The 27,602-nt window shown below is 38.1% G+C and overlaps 3 protein-coding genes across 4 annotated transcripts; 2 read left to right on the top strand and 1 right to left on the bottom strand.

Annotated features, from left to right (window-relative positions):
- The first annotated feature begins 2,057 nt into the window (after positions 1-2,057).
- Positions 2,058-4,000, top strand: LOC122085991 (lysM domain receptor-like kinase 3). The gene has a single exon (XM_042654633.1). The coding sequence runs from the start codon at positions 2,374-2,376 to the stop codon at positions 3,745-3,747; it is 1,374 nt and encodes a 457-aa protein (XP_042510567.1). The 5' UTR covers positions 2,058-2,373; the 3' UTR covers positions 3,748-4,000.
- Positions 4,001-9,574: 5,574 nt separating this feature from the next.
- On the top strand, positions 9,575-10,668 carry LOC122086387. Its single transcript, XM_042655169.1, has 2 exons — positions 9,575-9,754; positions 10,086-10,668. Exons 1-2 carry the CDS (start codon positions 9,685-9,687, stop codon positions 10,553-10,555), a joined length of 540 nt encoding a protein of 179 aa, XP_042511103.1. The 5' UTR covers positions 9,575-9,684; the 3' UTR covers positions 10,556-10,668.
- A 345-nt stretch (positions 10,669-11,013) lies between these two features.
- LOC122086386 lies at positions 11,014-27,312 on the bottom strand. 2 transcript variants are annotated; one of them, XM_042655168.1, is made up of 9 exons: positions 27,135-27,312; positions 26,190-26,323; positions 20,754-20,949; positions 19,119-19,171; positions 18,029-18,119; positions 17,117-17,937; positions 15,983-16,258; positions 15,851-15,907; positions 11,014-11,491 (listed from the first exon to the last, which is right to left on the bottom strand). In XM_042655168.1, exons 2-9 carry the CDS (start codon positions 26,301-26,303, stop codon positions 11,279-11,281), a joined length of 1,821 nt encoding a protein of 606 aa, XP_042511102.1. In that variant the 5' UTR covers positions 26,304-26,323; positions 27,135-27,312; the 3' UTR covers positions 11,014-11,278. The 2 variants fall into 2 exon arrangements, with proteins under 2 accessions (XP_042511102.1, XP_042511101.1); XM_042655167.1 differs by having other exon boundaries at positions 27,140-27,311.
- Positions 27,313-27,602: the final 290 nt, after the last annotated feature.

The following is a 27,602-nucleotide window of genomic DNA, read 5'->3' on the forward strand; positions in this document are numbered from 1 at the left end:
ATTTGAGATTGATATTTATTTATTAAGGATTATGACGATGTACATGAACAGACCTTTTGATCGAACAAGAGGATTAGGGTCACAAGGATAGGATGCGGATCGATTATCCATATCGTTTCAAGGGTAAAATAGTTAAAAATAGTATTTCTTAAGAAAAAATAAGGGCAATCAATCCATCAACAGATACCGATACCGTCCCCTAAATCCATGGTCTCAATACAAGTCGCACTCAACAAGTTCAACGCCCCAACTGGTAGTTGAAAAAGATCTTGAGATTTCTATGGCCCTATCCTCGATAATCAATTCCAACATTTCAGCTTGCTAGATAGTTGGATAGGTTTGTGACTTAATTGACCATTTCAACCATAATGTTGCAGGTTAGTTTCCATCCCTTTCGATGGGGCATGGACCAAAAAGAAAAGGCAAAGGTTTTACTTGTTCTGACTTCTGATAGGGATTCTTTGATTTCTAAATCAGTGTGGTTAAGACTTTCTTCCCGCATATGTTGCTGGTGAGAGTTTTTTTACTAAATCTTACTGCTTCTAAATATGTGGTGTGCATGTATTGGGGACATAATAGGTGTATTGGAATCATAATATTTTTTCATTTTTCATTAGAAATTTGGAAAAAAAGAAAATGAAGGGTTACCAATTCATTGAGATTTGTTTTTCATTAAAATTTGATGTGGCAATTACATTATCAAACTAAACAACAGTAGCATAGAAGGAATATTATAAAATTTTTGAGTTAAATTTACTTGTTCAACTATCAACGATGACAATGTGGGAAGGAACACCAATGGTCATACTAAAAAAATATATCATTCACATAGGTCCACATATTCAAAGTAGGAGAGAGAAAATAATACAAAATCTATATGAGGGGGAAATTGCACTCTGGCATATTGTGGGGAAGTTTTTCTTATGAATCAATTATTTGTTTATGAAATAAAAAAGTACCTAAGCATATGAAAACGCTGCATTAGTTGTCTCTCTCTAACTCTTATCTTTGTCTCTTTCCCCTTCAAACCTTATTGACTCCTCTTCATTGGCCGGTTCTCCACCCTAGGGTAGGGTATGCTCCCATCAATGTGTCTTTCTCATTCTCACATGAAATGACCTTATTACCCTCTAAAATTTGATATAATTTTATCACATCTCATTAGTGTATCACATTCCTTTATACGACTTGCTCTGATCTCTCTCAAAACATTAATAATTATAAGAAAGATGAACTTATATGATCACTCAACATATTTGGAACCGGATCTGGATATTTCAATAGTAATTATCCAAGTCAGCATGATGTAAATGGCATGGGACCACGCAAGTGACGGAGGTCAACTATAGTCGGCAATGGCAGGCTGGGGGCTCATCCTCAACACCAATGGTAGTGTGAAAAATAATATCTTTTCCCTAAGGCCGACGTTGACATTGGTAGGAATATAGGATAGGATAGCTTTACCTTAAAAGGATAGGATGACAGAGAGAACAATAAATAATTACATGAAAAGGCATAGCATATGCAGGCTTTGATTCCATAAATCTCATGCTGCGATTAAGACCATTAAGAATGTTTAGAAGGGCTCTTATAAAAGCTAAATGACTTATTTTATCAAGAAACCTTATACACGGTAGTTGATTCAAGCTTATTTAGTACATCTATTTAGACCATGTCAAAAAATGAATTGACCATTTCAATCTTCGGATGGAGAGGATTTCAAAGTATCATTTATTTTCTCATTCAATCAAATAATCTTTTCCTTATCAAAAAAAGAAAAAATCAAATAATCTTTTCATATATAATTATACAATTCAAAAGTCCCTTTCACCGCGGCTTAAAGAAAACTCCATCCTTAAAAAATTTAAATAAAATAAAAAAAAATAAGATCATTGATGGGCAGTGTTTCTCTAATCCATCTCACATAAGACAATGAAATGGTCATCCAACCCCTCCATTTCGAAGTTTGTGCATTGACTCTTATGCCAGCAGTCTGGCAGCAAGCCTTTTCAAAAAATAAATAAATAAATAAAGAATAGTAATCGGAAAGCCTTTCTTCTACTTCCTCCTTTTGCCAAGCTCATTCCAGTCCTCTACCGCACCGACGGCATTAGCAGAGCCAAGCCACATCCATAAAAGTGGATTCAACTCTGCTTTCAGCGGCGCAATCTATCCAACTTGAGTTCCTTCGCTGCTTCTCCACCACCATCTCTGTCTCAGTCTCAATCTCAAACCTCAAATCTCAATCTTGCCCTAGCAACCGCATTCCATAGCCCAATTGCCTCAAACTCCATTTCCTCCAACCCTCAAAACCCACCGGTTTCCTTTACTCCTTCACATTGAACTCTGTCAATCTACACCTCTCTCGTCCATATGTGTAAAATTTTAAGGAGAAGAGATGTGAAAGAGCCCATAGCTACCCCTCGCAGCCCTCGAACCCCACGACTTTCGAAATGCTCCTCCTACCAGTCCAAGTCCCAGTCCCAGGCCCTGGATTCTCGGACTCCTTCCATGTCGTCTTCAACTTCGAGCGCCCAGCACTACATCAGCGGAAGCAGGAGCAACAATTCAAGCGCTATTTACACCACCGGTTCCATCAACAGAGGCTCCTTCGGAGCTTCGATTTCCAGCAAAACATCCCTTTCCAGCATCCGTGAATCCTTGCCTGATAACCCCAACATCTATGATTACTCCGAAATCTGCGCCGCAACCAACAACTTTCTGGCCAAACGCTACTTCTCTTCGTCGGCCGCCTGGCGTTGCTCCCTCCACGACAAGGACGCCATCGTCTTCCAGCGCAGGTTGCGACGCTCCATAGAAGCTTCCAGGCTCCGCGAACGGCTATCCTTGATCTGCAGGAGCCATCACGCCAGCCTGATAAAACTGCTTGGCGCATCCATCTCCGGCAATCACGTCTACCTCGTCTACGAGTATGTAAACGGGGTCAGCCTCGCGGATTGCTTACGGAACCCTAAAAACCCAAATTTCACGGTCCTCTCCAACTGGATGTCGCGAATGCAGGTGGCCATCGATATCGCCAAAGGGCTCGATTACATCCACAACTCATTTGAGTTGAACCAGAATTTCGTCCACAACCATATCAAGAGTACCAGCGTGATCGTCACGGATCAACCCTCGATTCATGCGAGGTTCTGTCATTTCGGCACGGCAGAACTCTGCGGAGAGATCCCCGAGTATACAGAGATGCCGAAATCCTCGTCGTCGTTTTTGTCGAGATTGAAGAGAGCAGGCAGCCAGAGCATGAGATTCGAAGGGACGAGAGGTTACATGTCGCCGGAATTTCGGGCGACCGGGATCGGAACTCAGAAATCCGACGTCTTTGCCTTTGGGGTTGTACTCTTGGAACTATTATCGGGAGAGGAGCCCTTGAGGTACAGATTGGATGGGGAGAAGAAGGATTACAGAAGAGTCTCGCTGATCGAGACGGCCAGGGAAGCGATGGAGGAGGAGGAGGGAAAGGGTGAGGAGGAAGGTGAAGGTGGAGGGAGAGGGTCTGGGTGGTTGAGGACATGGGTGGACCGGAGGTTGAAGGACTCGTTTCCGGTCGAGGTGGTGGAGAATATGACACGTGTAGCGCTAGATTGTGTTGACGTGGATCCAGAAAGGAGGCCTAGCATGCGTGACGTGGGGGGGAAGATCTCGAAACTCTATTTGAAGTCGGAGAGGTGGTCCAAATCCATGGGTGGTCTTCCTACGGACATCACCGTTTCTCTGGCCCCTCGATAAGAGAACCAAGACCTTTTTGTTTAAGTTACGTAAATGCCCTTGCTAAATGGCCTATTTCCATTCAAAAAAAAAAATTCAATTTGGCCTTTTTGGTTTTCGTCATTGATGACGACCATCAATTGCAAATTGCAAGCTATTTTTCAAATTACAATAGTTTTTGTAAATAGTAACTGTGGTTACAGGATTACAGCACAGATGAAGTGGACACTCACATTACTTTTGTGTATTTTATGATTGGGATTCATTTTGTTTATTTTGGGGATGAATGGGATTCGTTTGTTTTAGATGGAATGAAGACATCATGGGACACGTCATACTGATGAGTAGTAATTTTAAGCCATACAAATAAATGAACTAATTGACTGTTCTACTTCTACCTAGTAGTTTAAATATGGGTAATTTACAGCGCCACCCCCTGGAGAATGTCAATATTATAGGAACACCCCCTCTCTTTCACCAAATCAGACTCAGACCCCCTACCGTCAGTCTCCGTTACAGAATATATTTTATATGCTGATGTCAGCTACTGTTTTTTATATTAAATACCAAAATGCCCTTACTAAATGTGAAGTACCTAAAATGCCCATCTAATAAGTCCTATCATCAAATCGATGGTTACTGTACCTTTCTCCTAGATCGAGCACCGGCGGTGGCAGCTGTATCAACGATCACGGCGGCGGCGGCGGCGGCAGGATCCCATGTTTACTGTACCTTTCTCCCAGATCGAGCACCGGCGGTGGCAGCTACATCAACGATCACGACGACGGCGGCGGCAGCAGGATCCCATGTTTACTGTACCTTTCTCCCAGATCGAGCACCGGCGGTGGCAGCTGCATCAACGATCACGGCGACGGCGGCGGCGGCAGGATCCCATGTTTACTGTACCTTTCTCCCAGATCGAGCACCGGCGGTGGCAGCTGCATCAACGATCACGGCGATGATAATCTGATCTTGAAAGAAACCAGGCTGGATGCAGTGGTGGGCTTTAAATCTGATCACTCAAGAAAATGGATTTTTGGTTTCTCTCAAAGAGAAAAATGGTTGAAACGGTTCGGTAGAGTTAGCAACTGAGGTCAAGGGTCGCTCTCCCCCACCCTTGTCGTTGGTTTTGCTTCCTTCCCCATTTTCATTTTCAAGAGTTGAACTTAAAATCTGATCACTCTGAAGTTGAAATTGTGAAAACAATAATAAATCTAAGAGGAGAAGAAGAAACAGATCTGCTGCGGGATATTAGGGATGATCAACTCTGCTCAGAACTTGAAATTGTAACAGCATAAAAGCTTATCATTTTACTTACCGGAATCGTGTTTGCTTCCCAGATCTGCAATGCTTGTTAGTGGCGGTGACATTAGCGGCGGTGATCACTCGATCCTTTTCCATTTTCTATCTGGAGGAATTTTTTTCTGTAAAGATTGAAAATCCATGACTAAGCATTTGGGTTTTTTTATTTAGAGAACCCAAGTCAGCCGAGAGAGAGAGAGAGAGAGAGAGAGAGAGAGAGAGAGACAGACAGAGAGAGAGAGAGAGCGAGAGAGAGAGAAGCTGGAACCGCCAGTGACCGGAGAAAAAGCTGGAACCTGCCTGTGACCGGAGAAGAAGCTGAACTGCCAGTGGTATCTGCTGTTGCAGTGAGAGGTAAGGTAAAATATGATTGTTTATTTGTTTTAGTTAAAAGGGTAAAAATGTCATTTCAAATTCTTTCTTAACGGTGACTGACGGTAGGGGGTCTGAGTCTAATTTGGTGAAAGAGAGGGGATGTTCCTATAATACTGGCATTCTCCAGGGGGTGGCGCTGTAAATTACCCTTTAAATATTGTAGCTCTATTTGGAATTTCATTGGCACTCACTATCCGTGACCTAATTCAAATAGATTCAAATTGTTTTTTTCTTTTTGGTGAATAGATTCAAATTGTTCAGTTAGAAGATAGAGCACTATTTTATCAAAATGTGTGATGGTTTATTTATTTATTTATTTATTTATTTTAAGCAGCCAATGCAGCATTGGAGCTGAGTCGGTCCATAATTTTATTCGTATTTTGATAATTTAATTTAATTTTTTTAATGAAGAACCCTTTGAATCTAGCTAGTTTTACGATTCAGATCCAAAGGTAAATCCCGATCACAGTCACATTTAACTCGTATAATAGATCAGTTGTGACGAGGCTCGGACTAGAGACGTTTCTTAATCAAATTCATTATATGATAGGGGTTTGGTTTCTTTTTATTATTTACAATTTGATTTGATTTCTTTCATATCAAATGAATTACATAATAGATAAAGAATGATTTGACATCTAAACTTTTAAAGCGAGGGAAGGATTGGCAAGCATGTCACAAATTAAATCATTAAGGCTATATTTGGTTGTAATGGGAACTAAAGGGAAGGGAAGTGAAATTTTCATACTTGAAAAAGAAATATATGTAATCATTACTCATGTGATTTTAACATTAACTTCAAATAATTTCATATTTGGTTATAGAATTTCACTTTACTTTGCATTCAAAACCCTTTGCTGTAATATGTAAAATAAAAATTATATTTAAAATTTATCATTACTAAATATGGTTAAAAAAATTAAGTAGTATATACAATCATATAGGGTAATTTTAAAGTATGAACATTTCACTTCCCTTCCCTTTAAATTCCCATTGCAGCCAAATGTAGCCTAAAAGAGTTTCTCTAAAGAGACTCTGTTTAAGGCCTAAGTGATTCACGAACCGAATTCTTTTAGAATAAAGACAATCAAAATCTTTCTTCAAATTTATTGCATAGAGTATATCAATTATTTAACGGCATAAATTTTATTAATCTATCTTTAGCATAGTTATTAAATTCGGATTTGGAAATTAATCGGATGAAGAATTATTCGGATTAATTATTTTCATTAATTCAACAATTCAGTCAAAATATCAGTAAAAAAAGCGGAGATAATAAAATTCAAGTTCGGATTCGAATTCGGGAATTATTCGTTTACAAAAATAAAAAGCGGACAAAAAATTCGGATGTTATTTTTAATATTTGCAATACTTGTTTCATATTATCTATCAATTATCATATGTACATAACATATAAATGATATAAAAATTAAAAGTTTAAAATTTAAAGATAAAAATATTCTATTTAGCTCTTTAATTTTTCTAAACTCATTTCTTATTACTCAAATAATTGAATCACAGAAAGAGAAACTGAGAGGTGGGACTGAGCACAAATTCAGCTTAACCCACATCATCCACCATGCATGTTTACCTTAAAGACTAGAGAGAGAGTAACGATTGTAAGACTTAGTCAAAACAAAATGGGGTGATATTTTTTTATTTTTTTTGTAGAAATGTGAGATTACCTCAAGAAAGATAAGCTTTGTTGGTTTTTGTTAAAAAAAAGAAAAGAAAAATAACATTAGAATAATAAATGCATTATAATCACACTATTTTCTAAAGGCTTATTGACTTATTAAAGGTTTTTTTTTTTTTTTTTTTTTTTTTTTTTTTTTTTTTTTTTATAACATGGGATAAAATTCGGTTATAATTCGAAAAAAATTCGGTTCAGCTGAATTATTCGTGAATTTTAAAAAAATTTATAAAATTCAAGAATTTTTTATTTGATTCAAATCCGGATAGAATAATTTGTAAAATTCGATAAAATTCTGTTTGGCTGAATTATTCGAGAATAATTCGGAGAATTTAATAACTAGCATCTTTAGTAGGAGATTGTTAGTCAGTCCCTTACAGTAAGATTGTTAGGCAGTCCCTTACAGTGACATTTCCATAAGAAAGGTTTAAAATTTGGTTGAATATTAAACTTCCAAGGTAATAATAGTCTTTCATTGGACTAAAAAGCTGGAAAGGTGTTTTCTTTGAAAAGAAAGCTAGTTGTTGTCTTTGTGTTCAAGTCCCTTGCTTTTGAGAGTGGATTGAATAACTTATCTTTTCAAATGGTTGAGGCAAGCTTTATTTTGTTTATGTTATCAATAATACAAGAGAAAATGGATGCCATGAAAGGCAAATTCCAATTCCTAGAAGGGTCAATGAGTTCCGAAACCTTCACGTAGTTGGAATTTTGAAACCTTATATCGTTGGAATTTAAGGATTTTCTCAAATCAAAACACCAGTTCCAATTTCAGTCCTCCAATGGATAGATTTAGTTGGTAGAATCCAACAAAATTTGAAAAGCAAAGTTAAGTCATTGACTGATGACTTCCGTAGTTTTTTTGGGTTGGAGTCGTTTGACAAATAATGTCATGAGACTCTTTGTGTTTTTTTTCCTTGTCATTAAAAGAAAAGTGTCCATTTCTTTGCGAATAGACTTTGGAAATTCCTTGCCTGAAAAAAAAAAAAAAAAAAAAAAAAAGAGACCGGGGAAATTTGAATATTGACATTTGATAGGTAGGTAAAAGCATTCAAAACAGAGTTAATTGAAGTAGCCCTACATGCTTGAGAAAGCATGGACAACTTCCATCCAGAAAGTTTGGACTCGAATCTATCAATCAAATGTCATGAGACTCTTTGTGTTTTTTTTTTCTCATCATTAAAAGAAAAGTGTCCATTTCTTTGCGAATAGACTTTGGAAACTCCTTGCCTGAAAACAAAAAAAAAAAAAAAAAAAAAAAAAAAAAGGAGGACGGGTGAAATTTGAATATTGACATTTGATAGGTTGGTAAAAGCATTCAAAACAGAGTTAATTGAAGTAGCCCTACATGCTTGAGAAGGCATGGACAACTTCCATCCAGAAAGTTTGGACTAGAATCTATCAATCAAATGAGAGTAGGTGATTTTTTTTTTTTTCAAAAAGGGCAGATGCGTTCCTATCTTTTGAAGAGTATCATCATCAAGGTTCTCATTAACGTTCTAAAAGATGGGAATGGTTAAGGTCGATGCTATTCTAATATCATTTTGGAACGTACTGAATCAAACCATATCAGACAGATCTACCCTTATTTTCCTTAAAACCCAATTTTTATTATGATTTTACACTTGAACCTTTATAAAAATAGATAATCAAATTAACTTTATGTTTTCTCTTTTTGTAGTACGATGGATCATCAAAATATTTGCTAGAAGGATATCTATATTTATGAGGGAGGGTCCTATAAGCAAGCAATATGGGGACCGTATCAATGAAGTGTGATGAAACGGTTCTCATAAACAAAGTGTCAATATGTTAGAGAGGTCTTTCAAAGAGGGAGAGCATTATTAATATGAATGGTGGAACTGTATTGATTAACTAAATTTTGGTAATGGGTATGCTACCAGACGGATTGCAAAGTTGATCATTCTAACATTCAATTCATAGATGTGGATCTCATTCAAAAAAATTCATAGATGTGTATTGGTTGAGTGCAATGGAAAGATCAACACATGCTGACATTTGAAAGTGCTTCGACCACCCCCGATTGGAGAGAATCTGAATCCCCTCCCATGGCCTGCACACTGGCATATACTTGTGACAATAACGTAGCATTTTGTTTCCATAAAAAGTTTCTATCCTATTATCTCCCAAGATTTTATTCTATGGGACATAGTTTTATTTTATCCGAGAGCTCCCCTTGTGCCATAGACATAGAGGGCACGAAATGACCACCCTGCGTCGGCACAAGGGGAACTCTTGGACAGAAAACAAATGCCTTCATTCTATTCATTAAAAAACTTTGATTAGGTTATGTTTGGAATGTATCATTTGGAATAGATTTTTGAATTTACAAGAGATTCTGACGCCTGAAAATAAACATGAATGGCTTTCAAATATATATTTTTTAGAACCAGATCAATCCAGAATTTACGCAGTTCGATTGCCCTAATTACGGGGCGTGGGGATAATATATATATATATATAGAGAGAGAGAGAGAGAAAGAGAGAGAGAGATCCTAAACCAAATTTTAATGTAAAACTTTTGAAGCTCTGTTTGGTCGTCTTTTTCATTCTCAGGATCTTCGACTTCCATGGCGACTCGGCTCTTCCAAAGGCGAATCTTCACCTTCTTTAGCCGAAAGCAATCTCATACACTTAATGGTAACTCTCTCGTTCTTCCGCTGTGTGTGCGCTTCAAATTTCAGTTTCTTTGTTCGAAACCCTACCAGACTTAATAGTGAACCCTAATTCCGAAGAAATACCCATTGAAGAACTAAGAAAAATATGAGTTGGGATTCCAAATTTTTGTTGAGATGTTGGAACCCTAGATAGAAAAACCGTGAGAACCATTTCTTTGAAAGATTGATGAAACCACAACTAGGGTTTCATACTTTGCGAGAATTTAGCTCCGCAAGTTTTCTAAGTACCTCTTCTATGCATCTGGTGGTCAATCTTCCCCATGGATCTTAATGTAACCATCTGTTAATTGCAGGACCCTCATTGCATCATCTTCCCTCAACAACTGTTCTGCTGAACGATGGCACGGTGATGTTAGATAGGAGAAGAATCATCCACTCAGAGTCGGAGCATAAAGATGAGGACATCGACGAGCCTCGTTCCCACACTTCTGATACTGACAGTTCTACTGCGAAGTACGCAGTCTTATCTAACCTGAAATCATCGACGCGACACGACCTAGCCATGATATTTACCTGCAAGGTCTGCGAAACAAGGTCTGTAAAGACGGTTTGTCGAGAATCATATGAGAAGGGTGTGGTGTTGGCGCGTTGCGGAGGTTGTAACAACCTACACCTGATTGCAGACCGGCTTGGGTGGTTTGGAGAACCAGGGAGCATCGAGGACCTGTTGGCTGCTCGTGGGGAAGAAATCAAGAAAGGCTCTCTTGATGATACTCTAAATCTAACTTTTGAAGATTTGGCTGGAACGAGATCTACCGAGTAGATACTGAATTTCCATCTGCAACAACATTGTAATTGTTTGTTAAATTTTACATCTACCCTTTGTATGTTTTACTTCGAATAATTATTATCAATATATGAACCATGGTTTCAAAATTCGCAACTTCCAGCCATTCTGGAGCAATTGATTCTAGGGTTTTTGGAACCTGATTGTTGGGTGGGTTTCAGGCTACTCATATTGAAATTGACCTTGAGCCCCAACTCCATATTGCTAACATCTGCCTTTATTCACAAAAACCCTGATCATACATAAAATTGTGAAGACCAAATAGTTCATCTACGAATTTCGATCAATGGCCAATCCAATGGGTTACCATCCCGAATTTCAAAAATCAGGATCAGCCAAGCCAGATTCCCTGTCGAAAACTAGGGTTCAAGGCAGCTAAAAGGTTTTTGGGTGCAATTTACTCCACAAAAGCAAGAAAGAGAAGGAACACGATAAGGTGAAACTGGGCAGTGCCCAAATAATTCTTCACTATCTACAGTATCTTGTAAAGAAAAAAGTCCATTTGTTCCTACAACATCCGTAACATACTGCGGCAATGGTTTTCTGATATAAAGATAGATTGTAACTGTACATACAAAAGTAAGTAAATGCCTGAGGATGGAGATCAATAACCTCTATTCCCTTATCATGTAAAATTGTTCCTGTGTAATGATGATTCATTGAGGCCCTTAAACAGGCGGTTTCTTTCCCCAACTAATTTTAAGACATACTTTTCCTGTGTACAATTCTTCCACAGCGGCTTACAGGGGTGCCACTCTCGGGAGTAGCAGTAATGGGAGCAGCAATGGGGGTAGCACATAATAGCTTGGCCTTGCGCTGCCTCGGGTATGGATAGATAATGGCCAGTTCGCTTACACGTCGTAGTACAGATTGTGGTATAGGCTGCGATGCATTTTTCCGTCCCTGTTCAACCTGCATACCCATTTTCTGAAGCACTTATTTTCAAATTTATTGATCAGGAAGTGAATCTATATCCTAACAAGCATTGTTATTTCATGAAGGAATTGGATGGGGGTAACATCCCGTGTAAAATCTACCCTGATAGCAAAGAAAAAAAAAATACAGATGAACAATATTTGATTCAGAGAGTATAAGATAGTATTAACTGGATCGCACAGCATGCAATAATAATAGTTAATACCTGACAATGCAATTGAGTACATAACTTTCATACATGTAATGACCAACCATTAAGTTTCTTACATTTTGTAAATTGGAACAATGACACTAGGAAGTTCAACAGTGCTCAATCATGCTACAACTAGAAGCAATTTTTAATTACTCAATTCGCAGAGACTATAAGCTAATCAAAGTGGCGCAAGGCAGATGTGAGTAGCAGGTTTCGTTACCCAGAAATATTGTCTATTTACAAATTTAAGATTTAAATAGTTAAAACTATTAGTGGTAATCAGTAAGTTTGCAAGCAAGATGAAGACAGGAAATCTCAGATCTAATGTATGATACAAATGTCCAAGCTGGCTGCATCTTTCATGCATAACTTCTGTTCTATTATTATATTTCATCCATATGCTTCAAGTTTCAGTACCAGGCATTCTCAAGTCTCTGAAGGATTATGATGCAAAACCAAATGCATGGAAGCACATCTTTTGCCCCTCAATCGCCCCCTCCCGGGCTCCCCCTCCAAAAAAAAAAAAAAAAAAAAAAAAAACATAATTTTGACTACAAGTGACCAATTAAAATTGTTCGACTGAGCCTAGAAAAACTTTATTTTGGCTCATGGATGGGTTTTATGGGACTTGGCTTCTATTTTTGGGCTTATTTAATGTATTCTCTTTTTTAAGCCAGATTTGAGGGCTTAGTTCTCTACACGGGATTAAGTATATTGATTGGGTCCCATGTGCAGTTGAGAAAGTTTAGCATAAAAAGAGTCATTTTTTTAGTTTAGTATATGTCTTGTTGTCAGTCAGTAGTTAAGATTTCTTTAGAAAAAAAGCAGTTTATGTTGTTTCCGAGTCTTCTATGGCAAGCATCTGGTCATTTTAAGTAACTTTGGTTTAGATAACTTGAAGGGATATTTATTTATTTGGTTTAGGAGTCCCAAAGTCAATTTTGGGTCTTAATAAATAGTGTGATAATCCTACACGAATTTAAATGAATGAAAAGAATTTGAGTTCTTCCCCACGAACCACATTTCCCTCCTCCCTTTCTCCCTCCCCACATGAAAAGTACTGTTCATTTCCCCTATTCTCTCTCCTGCGATCTGTTTTCTCCTTACTTCTCTTCCTTTATCCCTATCTTCTTTATTTCTTCTCTTCTTTCTCCTTCCTGCTGGAGCATCTCTGTTATCAGATCTGATCACAAGTTCTGTTTCCGAATTCCAACATTCTGTTCTGTTTCTGCTCTGCCCAGATCAGATTTGGTATTTATTTTTTTCTCTGATTTTAAATCTGAACCCAAATTCGGCCTGTGAGCAGTGTGAGATCCAAGAGTTGGATATTAGACTGTATTATTAAGAGACTGAAACTCAGACCTACTAAGACAAGCAGCCCACAGAAACACAAAGTACATATCCACATCATTTTCTGACAAACCATATATGGACTTTAGCTGGTTGTCTTTCACATTTTCATGTAGTTATGTTCTGTAGTAATTTGACAGCTGCCAGTACAAGAAGGGGAGAAATTCAAGTATATCGACCCAAATGATTAGAAACTCCATTGGTAATATCTAATACACAGTAAATGACAGAATTCAATAGAAACCAGTGTAATTTGATTTATTCTATTAATCTCATTCAGAAAGAAAACCATCAAAGGGAGAGAGAATCATCCACATGAAATAACCTAGAGGGGGGGTGAATATGTTATATTAGTGGAAATTTTAACTCTTTTCGATGTATAGGTCCCAAGTGTGATTGCAAATTACAAATGATGCAGAATGAGTAAAATAGGCACAATCACACAACACGAGATTTATAGTGGTTCGACTCAATCCGAGTCTAGTTCACTCTCTACAAGAATCCTCTTGTAAGGTATTCCACTAGTTCTCCCTTTCGGTACAGTAGGTAGGGAAGAAAACCTTTACAATCTTTTTCACGGATAAGAGTATCCTTACAAATCTCTTTTACAGGCAGAGAGGCGCCTTTACAATCTCTTTTGGAGGTAGAGAGGCACCTTCCTCTTTTTAGGATAAGAGAATCCTTACAATCCTAAGTACAGTCTAGAATTGTAAAAGCAGAAATAAATAGGAAATAGTGGAATAGGAGGAATACCTAAAGTGTGATGCAAATGATGAGAATGAGAGATGAATGATGCACCTTTTGTAAAGTCCTCTCTTATGGCTTTGACTTGCACAGGAGAGAGTGGAGGACTTGATTGAGACTTGAGCCTTTTGTTGGGATTGATGTAATCGAACAACTCAAGTAGAATAGAATAATCTTAATAACTCTTGAATGCTTGCAATAATGCTCTTAAAGCTCTTTCTTAATTGATATTTAATTAAGAGTGGCTTAGGTATTTATAGGTGAGCTTAGTGAAGCATTTTAGGTAGGAAATCAGACTCTAACGGTCGTATTCTGGGACCACCGGTCGACCGCCATCGGTAGCCGATCGACCGGAAAGAGCCGTTAAGGTAAAAAACTAGCCGTTGGAGCTTTTCTAGGGAGGCACCGGTCGACCGGGACTTTCTACCGGTCGACCGGCTATGGTCTCGGACAGTTCCAGTCGACCGGGGCTTCCAGCCGGTCAACCGCCAACATGACAGACTGTTTTTGACATAATGCTGTCATACTGACCAGTCGTCAGTGTTTTGACCATTACTTTTCAGTCCAACCTTGGATTGACTTGAGATCAGTTGTGTTGGAATCGTGACTCAATTTCCTACAATTTCTATGAAGGTTTCATCTCCTGATACCGACTTTAAGATTGCCCAAAATACCCTTGAGGCAAGTTAATCTGTTTTCATAGAGTTTTACTAGAGCATATTGCACTCTACCACCTAAGATCATTCTAGTATGATGCATGAGGTGCATGCATATGCAATGTGTGTACAAATTACAAAATATATTCTCTATCCTATGGTCTTCATCTTGGGTCTTGATGTCTTCATCTTCGGTCTTGAATGTCTTTATAATCTTGGGTCTTGATATCTTTAAGCTTCAAGGTCATGTTTGCATGAGTTCAAACCTTGATGTCTTCATTCGACATTCTAAGTGTTTCTTCAAACTAATTACACTTTCTTCAAAGCTAATCACATTTTATCAAACCAAGTTAAAGATATATGTTTGTTAACACCAAAACACAGCAAGGAGTGTGGACATGTTTCCCAACACCACAGTCCACACAATCACCAAAAATTAAGATTGGGCCAAGGACCTCCAATCAATCAGAAACGGATTTTAGCAATTCTCAGACAACCCCACAGACAAGAGAGTAAGCATCAATACCAACACTGAAAATCATCATCATTAGCTTGCTCTAGCTCAGGCTTGGGCTGTTGTTCTTAATTAGTGAACTAAAGTTTTTCCCCCTCCTTCTAGAAAAGTGAAACTGACGATAAAACAACATAATTCTAGGCAATATTATGTAGTAGCATGTCAGTGGTCTAAAATTTCATTCAGAGGTGATTTCAGGACTGTCTTAGCAGCTTTAAGCAGTGTTTGGACCATTGGACTGGGGTCCGATTGTTCAGACTGTCTACTCAAAATGCCAAATTGAATCATTGCTGAAATCTGGGCCTGACTCATCCACAACAAGGTTGATTTTTAAAAAACATTGCTTTTGATGTTGATCATGATCATTTAAAACTTGCATTTGCCTTTCTCAGATTAAGTGAGAGAGGTGCAAACCCTAACCCCTTCCACTGTGTCACACCATCACTGGTACATCAAACAAATTGTCAGCTAAGCAAAAATATCAAGGTTAAAAGTGCTGTTTGCATCGAATGAAATTCACCATTATAATTGCCCAAACCTAATAGTGGCTTGTGGGTTGTTGTTCTGATTTATCTTATTTCATATGATATTATATACTTTAACAACTAGAATTCAGAATACATTCATTTAAAACCATGTAATACCCCTAAAACTAATAAGCATCTCCAGAAAGCACTAACACCCATTAATAACCACTAGATTTTCATTATTCAAACAATGAATCTAAGACATCATATTTATCTATGAATAAGCAGGTGGAACGTCAATAAAAATAAGTTATAACCACCAAGCTGAACTCATGATTAATCATAAAGACTAATTCCCATAGACATGGAAGGAAATTTACAGAAGGAAGAAAACCCAATCAAAAGGCTAACCTCTCTCTTGCTATGCAACTGTGCACAACTGGCCCTTAACAGATTCCGCCATTTGTCCTGTGAAGTGTGTAAGTAGTGAATAAGTTTTCTTCAGCAAACAAAACAGTTTTCAAATGAAAAATCTTGTACTACCTTCAGATCAACAGATGTTCGATAAGCCGATGCCGAGAACAAAAGCCGCTTTATTTCAGTCCATCTTCCAACTCCATATCGAGAAACACCATCAATCAACTTCATTACTTCAGAAAGAGTCCACAACCTGTGATGTTTCCGTCTCATCCCAACTTTCCCAGTTTTAATTGTTGTCACACACTCATCTGACATCTCGTCTTGCGAGACAGCAGAAGGTTCAGTATCAGAATTTCCACTAGGATCTTTGTCTTCCTTGTTATTCTCAGAGTCATAACCCTAAGCAGAAAGGTATTTTTTGTATATTTACAATCAATAAAACAACAGAATAAATTTGATAGTGATAGTTCAAGCACAATGGATATATATATATATATATATATATATGGGCAAGAGAAAGCTACCCGCAGGCACAGGTACACGCCAGCGGGCATGGCCAATGGGAGGGCGCACATGAGCATTTTCAGCACAGGGCAGCAGTCTTTTTGCACCAGCTGTGTCTAGGCTTAGGCACACACTAGTGGGTAGTGTGTTTTCTTCCTATATATATATATACATACAAGTTCAAATGGAAAAAAATAATAATAATAAATAAATAAATTCTCCCTCAATTTAGACTTGCAGCAATTTGAAATAACCACCACTTAGCAGGTGTTTTTCTTCCAGGATGTTTGCAGACCAAGTCCAGGAGATCCTGTGTCAAGACTGCTGCCTTATTATGAGAAAGAGGGATAGAATCCTATGCACCTGTTTTCTGGTTCAGTGTCCAGGTTGCCTTCCTATAACTATGTCTTATGGTATTCTATAGAAAGCCTTTCCTTCTCTGCTCTACTTCCACCCCCCCTACCACCCCCACCAAAAAATAAATAAATAAATAAATCTCATCCCTTTTGGAGTTCAACACACAGACACTAGAACCCAGGCAGGATTAAACACCAGGGTCAAAACGCATTTCAGAAAGGATCTGGTAACTGGTAAGTACATCAAATAGTGCAAGGGTTTACAAAGTTCCGATGCCGAACAAATCACAAAAGAACTACAAAACAATTGTGCTTTTGTTTTGGGTGGGGGTGTTTCCAGTTCCAAGAATGGAAGATTAATAAAATTTACTATGCACAAAAATGAAGTTTTTCTCACCGAAATGGATTTATTTTTCTTCAAGCGCCCTTTCCGTACACGAAGACCAAATGGCACCTGAATACCAGATCCATTAAGATAGTCCTGCCTGCAAACCAAAGGCATTGCACCAAATCCCTTCCGATGATGCTGATTGTGAGATTTAACATGCAAAAACTTATTCCTTGAACTAGTTGTAGGAGTTTCCAGTTTTCCTGTATAATATCTTGCTTTCAAAGCCGATGACTCTTCAATATACCTCCGTGTAGGCTTGCGCACTCTCTTCCTTCTTAGAACCAAACCTTCTCTATCTCCCAAATCCAATAGATCAACTCCAACCTTGGCAGACTCAGAAGCAAGGTTTTCCCTTTCCACACTTCTGCCTAGTGATCTAATCTTGCTTCCATGACCAATCATGGAACGCTGATGCATTTGTCCAGAAGAATTGTTACACAAGGTGAACATGTCACCTTCATTCTCATTCGTCTGCACTCCATATTCCAGTAAGTTCGAACCATTTTCAAACTCAACTAGGTTCTGTAAACCAAGTGAGATACGATGCTTAAGCCACTCCTTGTCTGAAACCGATGTCTCACGTCCAAACGTGCTACTAAATGTCTTGTGTAGTTCATAAATGCTCATCTTATCGAGTGACATAGCATTTGGATTTGATAAAGATTCAGGAACTGAAAAAGTTGGAATTGACAATTCTGCTAACTCATAAGTATGGCTATTCCTCCCCCTCAATTCAGAGGAGTGACTTTGCAACCCAATGTCTCCCAAACAAGATCCTCCCCATGAACCATAATCCAAATCAGAAACTTCTTCAGCAAAATCAGCATCTGGACACAAAAATCGTTGGATAGATAACATTTTAAAATGAAATTTGATTAGAATAGCTTTCCAACTTGACATAACCAGAAGGATACGTACCCAATAGATAATCATCACACATGGGAGACAAACCATCTGTTATATGAAGATCCCCATCTCCATCAGCTCCATTCAACACTCCATCGAGAAACTACAAAGATATCAATCTTGTCATGCCATTGCCAACCAAAGAAAAGGCAGCAATGCACCAGAACGGGTGGGTGAAAACTAACTCTATTATTTCGTTTCTTTTTAACTAGTAAACAAAAATAAAAAAAGTAAGCTAAATGAGATTTTCTAGTTTTAACAATAGAAATGAAGTCCTCAAAAAAGGGAAATGAAGATGGGGATTAGTAACATACGTGCAGATTAATACAGAAATATGAGTTTCAAGAACATAATTTATAACACCTGAAATTCTCAGGGATAAAGCCTCCAAATCAAGTACTAACACCAAGACAACATCATGTTCATATCTATTGTAACCACTTTGTTGTTGGATTCTAATGATTTTGGGATTCAGATATTGTTTACAAACATAAATTTCATTTATTAATTCATAAATTTCATTTATTAATTACAGATAATTATAAAATAATTCAGTCACTATAGCCTATGAATAGTACCCACGGCAGACAAGAGAAGAAAGTTGATTAAGATCATTTGGCCATGTTCAATGAAAGACCAACGAAAGAGCAAGACAGCATGTAACTAGGGTTGAGTGGTGAAGTAAAACATGAGTTATAGCATCTTGGTTTCAGAACTGGTTTCGGTCACGCCCAACACCGAGACGTGCCGGATCTCGTTTGAGGTTTCGACCCTCGGCCTCCCTGGGTTTCAAGACAAACTCAGAGATTTCGGTCAGTTTCGATTGTGATTTAGTTCCATGAGTAGAACAGTGGGCCAACCTCAAGTAGATGAGGTGAGATTTGGTTAAGTTGGTATGAGATGATTTATTCCATTTAAATAAAAAAATGTGGTTAATAATTTAAATAGCACCATTTATTCATTTAATATGAAGCAAAATTTTCAGACAAAAAAAGGAGACGACAAACCACATGCTGGAAACAAATACATAAATGAATAACCCAATAACCACTGAAAGAATTAGGGACTCAGTTCATTATAGCATATAAAACAAGATACGTACTTCAAATTTTGATTCATCCTTTACTTCTCGTGTAGTATTAGAATCCAGTGTACCTAACCAAGTAACCCCATGGAAAAGCAGATGCATTAAAATGACCAAGTACAAAGATATAGCGGGAAAAAAATCCCATGAGTGAAAATGAATCAAAAGATTAGTATTCAACAAATGAACCACTTTTTGTCCATTTCTTTCGGACTAAAGCAACAACCAAGGCAGCCATGGCAATATCATTTGTACAAGAGATAACACAAGCAAAGCAAGCAACGGGAGAAATAATAATAACAATAATATAACAACAACAACAACTCAGCCTTTTCCCAACTAAATGAGGTTGGCTACATGGATCTTTGCCCTCCAAACAACTCTATTTGAGGCCATACTAGAGTCAAGACCTAGCCTCTGCATGTTTTTCCATTCTACTTCTCCTATAATGATACCAACATAATTCAATATATGCTAACACTTCTAGCAATTCTCCTCTTCCGGGGAAAGGTTTCTCATCCCAGGGTTTCAAAAGACTGGCAACATATCACTAGGATACACAGGGATTGGCAATTAGCATGGCATAATAGATTGCCCCGATGATGAACACTCCTGAATCCTGATTTGTTACACACTGTCTGCATGTACTGCTCTAGTCCCCAAAGGTGAGCAATCCAACAGTCCTTTTTCTCTGTAACTTCCTATCTTCAATAGGTACCACAGACATGGCACCAATGGACCATCCATTAGATAGAGGAATCTTGGTTTGCAGCAACGCATCATGATAAAAAATGTTTAGAACAGATTTAGAAGAGGGATGAAAACGAGGTGCAACATGTCATGTCAATGTTGGTCTGCCCCCATTTAAATTGCATCCAAAACAGTCTGGTCCCCCATTTTGCAAAATATTCCTTTTCTTATCAAGGCTGCCCCATCCTTCACTCCATTTGGTGGGCCCAAGCCTCCAGAGCAACAAAAAAAAAAAAAGCTGAATTATTAATCCACTCTTCAGATGTTTGTATTATTCATCAGCTGTCCTAGGCCACCCTCTTTGCATTGAAGGCACACATGAGGTTGGAGACTCCAATGCGATTGGCTTCCTTTGATGAATATAACAATATATACGCTTCTTATCAGTGATCTCTCAAGCCAATAGCATCCTTTGCCTTTTGATATTTTCTTTTTCAATGGTTCTCTTTGGAAGCCAGAGGGAGAACAGAGTCAGTGAAACCCACTGCCACCAAAGTGAAAGCCTTTATTTGGATATAAAATGGTACAGGAGGTGATTCTGACAGCTAAGCATCCCATTCACATAGGTATGCAAACTATAGATTAGTCATATTCATGATTCAATACTTAAGGCAAAGAGAGATCCATGATGTGTGTACCAGTTGGGAAGAGTCACTTTCAGAGTGTGAACTCAAATTCTCTAGGTTTTTTATTTCTTGAGCTATATGTTTTAGCATTTGCAAAGATTGCAACAAAAAGAAGTTTAAAAGTGTCTCTCCAACACAAATGATAAATATGGCAGTTGGCCAATTTCTTTTCTAATTCAGAGGACTCAAACTGGAGAATTTTGAAATAGATCAAGAAAGAATCATCCTGAATTGACTGTGTAGTTCTATGTTGAAACAGCAACAATATGGTCATTACCACTATTACTTCGCATATGATCATGGTCAACAGTGCACGGGAAATCTTCATTTTCTAGGTACTTATCCGGAACATCTGTGTTGAAACATAAAATGTCATCTGCTAGAACCTTATCGTTCTTTGGTTCTGCAAATAAATGCTCAACTTCTATTATATCATCTTCTGAAGCAGGAAGAAAGGATCCATCTCCCTCGACCTAGACAAAGCAAGATAAAAACATTAGAAATGAAAGTTCACAAACAAAGGTCACATCTATATATCCATCATTAGCAAGAGAAGTAGCCAAAAAACAGCACCTCTACCATGTTATCAACAATGTGACATAAAGCCACAATGAACAACATCCAAAAAGTAAGACTACCACTACCAGAAAACTTGAACAAGCATGCTTGATCATACACATAATCAAAAGAAGAGATAACCATATTCGGTATGGTTGATAAATTATTTACTGATTTACATATACCTTAATACATGATCTAAGAAAGAAATTTTGTTCAGGAAAAAAAAAAAAGTAAAGCATTTTCCAAAATACATTCTCATTAAATATGTAATGGGGGAAAAGAACGGTCCCTGGTCAATCCCAATGAGGGGGCGCACATGGGCATGAAGACGGTGGTTTTGGTTTCAAAGGGGCGGGGGTAAAATTTCACCGCCTTCTTTATCTGGGCGCAGGGGCCCCGCAACCAGGGACGGTTCTTTTTCCGTATCTACTTTATAAAATATTTCCTCGAGACGTTGGAGTTTCATGGTGTGCAATAAATTGATTGGGATCCAGAAGGGTTTGCTACAATGGTCATGGGTAAGATAATGATTTTATATTAACTTTAATGACTATATGCAATATCATGAAATGGCAGATAATTAATAGCTACCCAATACCCTATACTTCAGGGGGTTAGTTTCTGCATGTTAAATCCAATTAACAGAAGACTTCACCATGAGAATTCCTACAAAAACCGAGGATGTGGGTAAAGACAGTGTGTAGCAACTGATCTCACAGTCGCAGGGCAGCAAAGAGGAAAGTAGCAATAAATAAAAAAAAAAAAAATGTATGAGTTTGAAAGGAAATCAGGTTTAAGGCTAATGGGAAACGTGTAGGGGGAATTGTTGAGGTATTACATCTAGTAAATTTTTTTGGTGATTACTAACTTGTGTATGTTAATGAAAAATCCCAAGTCTAAGTGGCAGTTGGTATCCTCTCCTAGCATTGACAAATTATAAGAAGCAAGCCAAAGCATATGGTCAAGTGTCGGCAAGCAAAGCTTCAACTGGAAGATCATCCACAAGCTCGGACAACCAAGCACATGAAGTGATGGAAGCACAAATTGGAAGACCAAGCTTCAAAAAATCTTCTTGAGCCAAAACGCGCCATGCAAGCAAGAAATGGCAATGAATATCTTCAAGAATGTTCTACATCAGTGCAAGGACATAGGATAGTTTCATATTTGTATATCATTGCAATCCTAAGTAGCATGATTCTCAAAGTTGGAACCTTAAGGACTTAGCCTTAAGTCACCTTCATAAACAAAACTGTTTAACCCTTAGTTGCGGTCATAATCAATGACCAAATATAATGGGCCTAAAATTGCCAATTTATGACCTCTTATATACATTCTAGGCCTATGCTCATAACATGAAAATTGAAACTCTCTGAATTGGCTTTCATGTGGTTCAAGAATCAAGTCAATCCAACTTCAAGAGAGCAAGTTATGGCCTTTTTACTGACAGGGGATCGACTTCCGGGGTCAACAACCAGATCTCGGGTTCAACCGCTCTGAGATTTGTTGTCAAAAAATAAGAGCTGTTGGAAATGGCTCTATCTGGGTCGGTCGAGAGTTTGGGGTCGACCATCAAAGCCCCAACAGCTAAAAAAGGGTTATGTGCGAGCTATATATATAGGAGAGACCTTGAGACATCTCTTAAGAAGACTTTGCACATCATTTGCACATCCTGCAGTCTTGGGTTTAAGGGACCTTAAGAATCATTTTCTTTGTCCTTACATTTGCACATCTTACCTTTTGAGGTTTAGTATTTGTGTTCAAACTTGCATATCTCAGCTATTGAGCCCTGCATAGTTTCTTCTTTGTAAGAGTTTTTGTAAGAGATTTTGTAAGACTTTTTGTGAGAGATTGTGTATCTTCAAGGACTACTGACTCAGGTGATAGTGAAGGTTTGATTGCTACCATTTGGAAAGCAATTGGGGTTGGTTGTGAGCCCCGTAAAAAAGGACTGATTGCTACGAAGGGAAAACAATTGTGAGAAGGCTTGATCACTGCCATTTGAAAAGTGATAGTGAGATAGCCTGGACTCAGATCGAAAGAGTTCTGAAGCGAAGAAGTCCAGACTGAATAGCTTTGAAGCGAAGGACAGAGACAGATCTATGTTTGCAATTGGGGAGGGTTTGAGTGGAAGGAGTCGAGTTCTCCTGGTGGTGAGGCAGCATAGGAAACCATTCCATATGAGGAGTTTGGCACCACCTGAATAAGGTGGTGAAAGTTCTGGACACAACGGTCAAGGTCCTGAGGATGGCCTCCACTTTCAAGCCCACCATACCACACTTGTATGTTGTTGTGGACATGATGAAGGATAACGTGTACAATTTGATGCCACGTAGTAGCAATACCTTCCTCAAGATTAGCAAGGATCGCTGGGAGCTTCAACTGATGCATCAACTACATAAATTTGGTGAGTAGTTTCTCCAATGTACCTAATTCACATTGCATTTTATAATTTATAGCATGTATTACTGATTTACCATACATTGACAATATCTAAATGTGAATTTTCAGCATACTATCTAAACCCCAAGTATCATTTATAGCCACAAACTTGGGATGAATCAAGAACTTATAGAAGCAATGAGCCAAATGATGTAATATAATCTATTTGCAACAACGAGGTGAGTTCTATAGTTCATTAGGAATATAATTAGTAATTACTCCAAAGCGACAAAGCAACCAAGGTGATAGAGGATAGTAAAAATCAAGGCAGCACAAAAAAGGTGTCTAGGCATTTCCTAGGTGACCAAGGTGCTGGTCCAGGTTGAACCGCCTTATAGCCTAGGCCCCGGCTTGATAACTATGGCAACTAACTTTAGCAATTTTCTAAATTGGTATAGATTAAAAGTTTCAGGGATGCCTTGATGGGTTTTGGATCCCCACCGCAATGACTGGACAAGCACATAACGATGGTGGTGACAATTACAGTGATGGGAGTGGTGATGCATGTGATGGATTGTAAGACCAAGCATAGGGTGGCCCCAAAGCCTATTTGATTCACCAAGGAGACCCAGTTTGATCACGCCACATAGGATATAGACAACAGTGCATCTCCATCCTTCGCATGTGCAGGCTACACGAGAGGGCCTTGTTGTTAGTTCCAGCTAGATGAGTAGGCTGATTTATGGACATCAATAACCTGTCTAGCACTACTAGCAGATTGAGTATAGGGGGCAACAGGTTGAGTGGGCACGCCATCCTTTGCAGGAGAGAGCAGCTGGTATGACCCCACTCACAGGGACATACTTGATCATTCTTTGTGGACTCCTTCTTCTCCTACCCAGACCCACCAGCCATACATGTTTCTAACACCATCAAGCCACAGTGGCTCAGTGACTGGTTTCTTCACGTTACAGTGACCTATACCAACGATAAGTTACCTACTTACCTCCAGTATGTAAATTGTGCCATTTAGGCAGTTGTGGAGGACTACAACGGTTTCTTCCCCCACACTATAACATGGCATGCATTTGTTATACGGTCGAAGGAAAATGCACATCGGCTCCATCTGTCTGTAAGTGGGCTCAATCCAGCACATCATAGTTCGTATTAGCAGACAATATTGTATTGTTGGGAAACTTGGGAATTGGGTGTCTATGTTACTTGTACTTCGTAGTTTGTACTAATTCATAAATAATTAATAAATATTATGTTTCTTCCTTCATGGTGCAAACTTTACTTGTTTTTTACTTGCCTTTTCTGTCTTCTAGCACTAAAACAACGTGTAGAATAGACAATATTACAGAAGGTATACAATAGGGTTCAGCGTATACTGTCAACCAAGGGTACAAATCCAAACCACCACATTGTGTGACTTTTCTTGCAATATAAAGGTTTAAATACGTTTATATCTAGGTTGAAATAAGGTTTCCTTTAAGTATCAAAACCAAATATGGCTGTTTACCCACCGAAATGGCCTACTGAAACAGTATGACAAAAAAAATGCATTGTTTCAGCGAAATTTCCCTGGCCGAAACGAGATTTAAAACTATTTTTGGCAGACGATATGGACAAAAAGGGGATGCGAGACCAAGAATATGTTTTGGTGATGATAATAATAACCCTGGTGATTAGGCTCTTGCTTGATATTATATAGGATTATGTGGTCCATGGCATGGTTCGAAAACTCGGCAATAGCTTCCCAAAGTTTCAGTGTTTTTTTTCAATCCAAACAAAACTGCATACGAAATATTGTTGTTTAGCCAAAACAGTACATTCTACCCTATATAAATACACGTCTCACGAGATGGGGTCAAAATTTCGACTTCATTTCGCTGGTTTCGGTCCATGTCACCTCCTTTCCCCTGCAAAAGCTCAAATCAGTCTCCAACTTCAACTTTTGGCCACATCATCACCTCAAGGACAAAGACCATACTACATTCATGTGTGGCATATAAATTATTCAATATTATGTTTCTTCATGGCATGTATGCATTATTTACTTGTTTTACTTTCATACTTTGTCTTATATCAGTGAAACAATGTGTAGGATAGGCAATATTACATAATGTATACAGAATAGTTCGACAATTACTGCCAAAATAGGGCACAATTCTAAAGCACCACTGTGTCACTTTTTTGCAAAGTGAAGTTCTAAACATGTTTATTTATCTTAAAACAAGCTTTCCACCAAGCTTCAGATCATAATATTTTTAGCCGTTTGACCACTAAAACAGAAATTCGAAAAAAAAAAGAGGGGGGGGCATCAACTCGGGATATCTCGCTGAAATTTTCAAAACCACCAAATCGAAACAAGATTTCAAACCTTGGTCCATGGGGCTATTGCCTTAGTGGTTTATTTTATGATGTTGTTGTGTCATTAATATGTAATACCCTCTTTTTTAAGCAATTTATAAAAATAATAATAATAATAATAACTCTATTATGAAGATTTGAAAACATTTTACAATGGCCAAGCATAATGGCCAGAACTTAACAAGAACTATTCAAAATGCAATAACAAAAATTACAAAAGGCCAATCTTTAATGCCTTCAAGGAATCAAGAAAAATGTTCATTAGTACACACATTAAAAATGACCAACAAAAAAAAAATGTCAAGTCTAGGATTATTAACCGAAACAAGCCCACATAATGCCTTCATATTTTGGCAATATATGAACTCCAGAAAGGGAAAGAAGAACATGCACCTCATACCTGAACAAGTTTGCACATCAAAGTGTTTGACCTTTCACTTGGAGTAATGGAATTGTCTCCTCTAGAATCTGGCATCATCTCCGGCACAAAACTTTGTTGCCCATTTCCATACATTTCTTTAAATTGTAGCCACACTGAAGAACCATGGAAAAGACAGAAACACCATTTTGCAACTTACAATCAGAAAACTTAATATACAAGGGGTGACCACCAGCTTATATCAAAAAGTTCAAATGCACAGTTTCATTATTATGCCTATTAGAGTTAAAACATGTAAACAAATAACAGAAGAAATGCAAACTATATCATGCAAGTCCCCTTCTAAACCCCACTTGAGTTCATGCCATATAAGCACTCAGGCATTTGAATTTCCTGCAGATTTTTTTTATTCTTTCACCTTTTATTTCTGTGTATACTTGGTCCCCATTATATAATGTAACTCCTAAATAATGTGAGTCATTTATTAGAACGGATTCATTCCTTTACAAGACACTGCACTCATCAATGCATTTCCATTCCAGAAAAGAAATTCAATGGCAACCACAATACACATTCAGGGATCTCAAAAAGAGTGAGAAAAGTAAACTCAGAAACCGACAACTATAAAAACGTGAGGGAAAAAAAATTCATGTTTAACAATCCTAGAAAACGATAAGATTAAAAGAAGCGCCCAGTACTAGTAAATCAAAGCAGTCAGCACCACACTCTGCAAATTCTAGTATCCACGTCTACAGAAGGACTAGGCCTTGAAAAGAAAAAGGCTTCAAACATCACGGCTTAAAATGCAAGAAAAACAAAAAATAAACAAAAGGAACTCCAAAAAAAAAAAAAAAAAGAGGTCAGAAACTTCTCATGGAAAAGAAATCGAAATCAGAAACAAAGACTAGACTACGAAGAACGAAGCTTGAATAAGAGAAATTCGAAAAGAAATGTAGAAGATCTTGCCTTACCTCGTTTTGTCAGCGGATGTCAAGCGAATGTTCGAAACCGAAAAGCTAAAACCGCCAAAAGGAAAGCTAGTGAGACTGTGAGCGAGAGAGAGAGAATGACGGGAAAAATAAAAGCAAGCACCACTAAGGGAGTAAGGAGTAGAACTAAAGAGTGAAGCGAAGCTCGGAAGGTCGCTTTTACCTTTCCCAGGACGGACACCAAATATTTCAGAAAGTCATATCAGAGCGTTGGTTGGAGTCCGCTGCTTCGACACGCGTTAGTACGGATAAGGTGTTAGAGACAGCGCCTTAATCTCAGACTCTAGAGTCTGATAGGACTAAAACTGCGGCGCTTAGTTTTTAAATAAATTTTTTTGTAAGGTTATTTTTTAATAAATCGTGATGTGATACACCCAGAATCTAGATACAGTTTGAAAATCGAATCGGTTCGGTACTGATCGAGACCGATCTGAATCCGATACCA

The sequence above is a fragment of the Macadamia integrifolia genome, chromosome 8 (genome assembly GCF_013358625.1).
Source record: "Macadamia integrifolia cultivar HAES 741 chromosome 8, SCU_Mint_v3, whole genome shotgun sequence".
NCBI lineage: Eukaryota > Viridiplantae > Streptophyta > Magnoliopsida > Proteales > Proteaceae > Macadamia > Macadamia integrifolia.

Bases quoted from the DNA above. Each gene is read 5' to 3' on its own strand.
- LOC122085991 (XM_042654633.1), top strand. From the start codon at position 2,374: ATGTGTAAAATTTTAAGGAGAAGAGATGTGAAAGAGCCCATAGCTACC.
- LOC122086387 (XM_042655169.1), top strand. From the start codon at position 9,685: ATGGCGACTCGGCTCTTCCAAAGGCGAATCTTCACCTTCTTTAGCCGA. The intron at 9,755-10,085 runs GTAACTCTCTCG...TGTTAATTGCAG, and splicing joins GCAATCTCATACACTTAATG to GACCCTCATTGCATCATCTT.
- LOC122086386 (XM_042655168.1), bottom strand. From the start codon at position 26,303: ATGTATGGAAATGGGCAACAAAGTTTTGTGCCGGAGATGATGCCAGAT. The intron at 18,120-19,118 runs GTACGTATCTTG...ATATCTTTGTAG, and splicing joins AGGATGAATCAAAATTTGAA to TTTCTCGATGGAGTGTTGAA. The intron at 16,259-17,116 runs GTGAGAAAAACT...CTTTCTGCTTAG, and splicing joins AGAAAAATAAATCCATTTCG to GGTTATGACTCTGAGAATAA.